The sequence below is a fragment of the Camellia sinensis genome, chromosome 9 (genome assembly GCF_055761805.1).
Source record: "Camellia sinensis isolate YWXY chromosome 9, ASM5576180v1, whole genome shotgun sequence".
NCBI lineage: Eukaryota > Viridiplantae > Streptophyta > Magnoliopsida > Ericales > Theaceae > Camellia > Camellia sinensis.
Window position 1 is genome coordinate 45046099 of NC_138969.1, and position 3502 is coordinate 45049600.

Sequence of the window (3502 nt, forward strand, 5' to 3'; positions counted from 1 at the left end):
AATGGCAAGTGTTCTTCCCAACTACCACCAAGATCGAGGACACAAGCTCTCAACATATCCTCCAAGATCTGATTTACCCACTCAGTTTGCCCATCTGTCTGGGGATGATAAGCCGTGATCAAGTCTAACCTAGCACCCAAAGCATGCTGAAAACTCTCTCAAAACTCTGCCACAAACAACGGATCACGATCTGAAACTATAGAAACGGGTGCGCCATGAAGTCCCATCACCTCCCGAATATATAGCCTAGCTAGTTTAGCCGCAGTTCAGTGAACACTGATAGGAATAAAATGAGTAGACTTTGTGAGTCGATCCACTATCACCCAAATAGATTCATTGCCTCGTTTAGACCCCGGAAATCCATCCACGAAATCCATAGAGATGTACTCCCACTTCCAAGTAGGGATCTCAAGAGGCTGCAACAGTTCAAATGGTCGTTGATGTTCTACCTTAACCTGTTGGCATACATAACATCGAGAAACATACTCTCATACGTCCTTCTTCATACCTTCCCACCAAAACGTTCTCTTCAGGTCATGATACATCTTAGTCCCACCAGGGTGAATGGTATATTGGGACTTATGGGCATCATCCATAATCTCTTTCCTCAATTCAACAATATTAGGTACACATAACCTACCCTTGAATCGTAATCCCCCATCTAAGTCCACAGACCAATCAGTAGGACAATCATCGATCAAATCCACTACAAGGTCATCGAGCTTGCTAACGAGAAATCTATCTAAATTCTGCAACTGACGAGCTTTACCCAGTAACGTCGGCTGCACGGTCAAACTACCAGTGTATGCCCTCTCAACACTCTCTATTGGTTGAATATCATGCATCGAAATTAACTCCAAGGACTTCCATTCTTGAATCATCAAAGAAGCCATAATCTCATGTTGTCGACTAAGTGCATCAGCGACTACATTTCCTTTCCCTTGGTGGTAAAGGATCTCGAAATCATAACTACTGATAAATTCAACCCATCTCTGTTGCCTCATGTTCAACTCTTTTTGAGAAAAGAGATATTTGAGGCTCTTGTGATCTGTGTAAAACTCAAAGTGCTCCCCAAACAAGTAGTGTCGCCACACTTTCAACGCAAAAACAACCGCTGCCAACTCTAAGTCATGAGTAGGGTATCGTCTCTCATGAGGTTTTAGCTGTCGAGAAGCATAAGATACAACCTTCTAATGCTGCATCAATATACATCCCAACCTAGTTCCACTCGCATCAGCAAACATTACTAACTTTTCCCCTTGTACCGGTATAGTTAACACCTGTGCTGTAGTCAACCGCTGCTTTAACTCCTGGAAAGCTTTCTCACAATCATCTGTCCATATGAACTTCACATTCTTACGAGTCAACTTGGTCATGGGTGCTGCAATAGTGGAAAACTTTTCTATAAATCTTCTGTAATAACCGGCTAGTCCTAAAAAACTTCTCACCTCTGTAAGGTTCGTGGGCTGCTTCTATTCTTTGACCGCAACAACTTTTTCAGGATCTACCGCTATCCCCTGATTGGACACAACATATCCCAAAAATCGAACTTCTTTCTCCCAAAAGTGACACTTACTGAACTTAGCGTATAACTATTGCTCCCTCAAAGTTTGTAACACGACCTTCAAGTGTTCTCTGTATTCCTCCTCATTCTTAGAATATCCCAGGATGTCATCTATAAAGATAATCACAAACTTATCTAGATACGGTTGAAAAATTCTGTTCATCAAGTCCATGAAATAGGCAGGAGCATTGGTCAAACCAAAAGGCATTACAGGAAATTCGTACAACCCATACCGGGTCCGAAAAGCAGTAAACGGTATACTTTCCTCTGATACACCCATCTGATGGTAACCCGTTCTAAGGTCAAACTGAGATCCGGGTAGTGTGGGTTGGTAGTTTGGTTAGGTGATGATCAGCTAGATTTGTGCTGACAGATGGGATAGCTGCGCCACGTGTCGAGAGACTAATGAGAGTAGATTTTGGGCGCAGAAGGTATATAAACAAGTCTGCACCCCCCATGATCGTCGGAGGGATTTTCCAGCCGCACACCGCCGGGTAGTTCACCGCCGTTATGCTCGCAGGTCGATCGAACAGACAGGAGCTTGGAAAAAAAGAGTACGAACTTACCTGAATATTTACTCCCCGTAAACTATCATTATAAGAGTGGAAAGTTAATTATCTCTGGGTGGTTCATTTCTAGTTGGTTGTTCATTGCTATCCAGCATCGTTTTAATCTTTCGGTCAAATTTTCAGTGCACTTTCCAAGGTATGTTTGGGTCTTTGTTAATTGTTATTTATGTTGTAATTTGTTATGGTGGTGATATATATATATATATATATATATTAATTAATGTATTTATTAGTGTATCATATGTTATACCCTACTAATTATAAAAATTATAAATATTTAAAAAATTTAAAATTATGTCACATTATTTATTAATACACTAATGTTGTATTTAGATCAAGTTTGACAACTCAAAAATAATCCATCTTTTTATCTTTTTTTATCATATTATCTCTCTATTTTTCTGCACATCTTTTCGTAAAAAGACAAAAAGTACACTTATTTAGGTCATCCCAAACAAAGTTTGAAGGTTTGAGAAGATATTTAGAAAAAGAAATAAAAAAGTAAGTGAAATGTGAATAAAATATATCTAAATTTTACTTAATTTCACACATTTTGTTCCTTTCACTTTTTAAATTTCTCCTTAAATCTTTTAACTAAATACAGTATAATTGATATATCAATTAATACATATACGCCAAGTTTGACATATTGTAAAAAAGTCAAAAAGTCAAAAAGTTAATCAAAAAGTTAAAAAGTTATCACTATTTATCAAAAGTCAAAAATTACGACTGCACAACTTCCAATTCTAATTTTTCCCTACACACTAATTTATACAATTTTTTAATACATATTTTTTCATAAAAAGTCAAAAAGTTAACCTAAACATCTATATTTTTTTTCTCAATTTTTTAATCTAAAAAGATAAAAAATACACTTATTTAAGACATTCCAAACAATCTCATAGTATTATTTAATTTTTTATGTTTCATTTGGTGGTTGTGATCATTAATTTCCGCCGGCAAAGTGGGAATTCTACGAACATAGATTTTATTATTAGGAAAATGATTGGTGGCCCTAAAAAATTTGCCCCTAATGCCCCTAATTTCCATTTTTGGAAACTGTTTCTTTTTTTCTTTCTTTTTTCTTTTTTTTTTTTTTTTTTTTTTTTACTTAAAGTGGAATTTCGGGACATTCGAGCCCCGAAATTTAGGGCCCTCAATCACTTCCGTTATTATTATTATGTTTCATTTGGTGGTTATGATCATTAATTTCCGCCGGCAAAGGGGGAACTTTACGCGTGATCATTAATTTCCGCCGGCAGAGTGGGAATTTTACGCGCATAGATTTTATTATTACGAAAAAGACTGAGACCCTTTTCAAAGAGACCCTCACGATCTCCTTTACCTTTTAATTGGCTAAAATTGTTTT

At 37.0% G+C, this 3502-nt stretch overlaps 1 protein-coding gene across 1 annotated transcript; it reads right to left on the reverse strand.

The window, feature by feature from the left end:
* Positions 1-319: 319 nt before the first annotated feature.
* Positions 320-1004, reverse strand: LOC145799389 (uncharacterized). Its single transcript, XM_082888956.1, has 2 exons — positions 544-1004; positions 320-416 (listed from the first exon to the last, which is right to left on the reverse strand). Exons 1-2 carry the CDS (start codon positions 1002-1004, stop codon positions 320-322), a joined length of 558 nt encoding a protein of 185 aa, XP_082745082.1.
* Positions 1005-3502: the final 2498 nt, after the last annotated feature.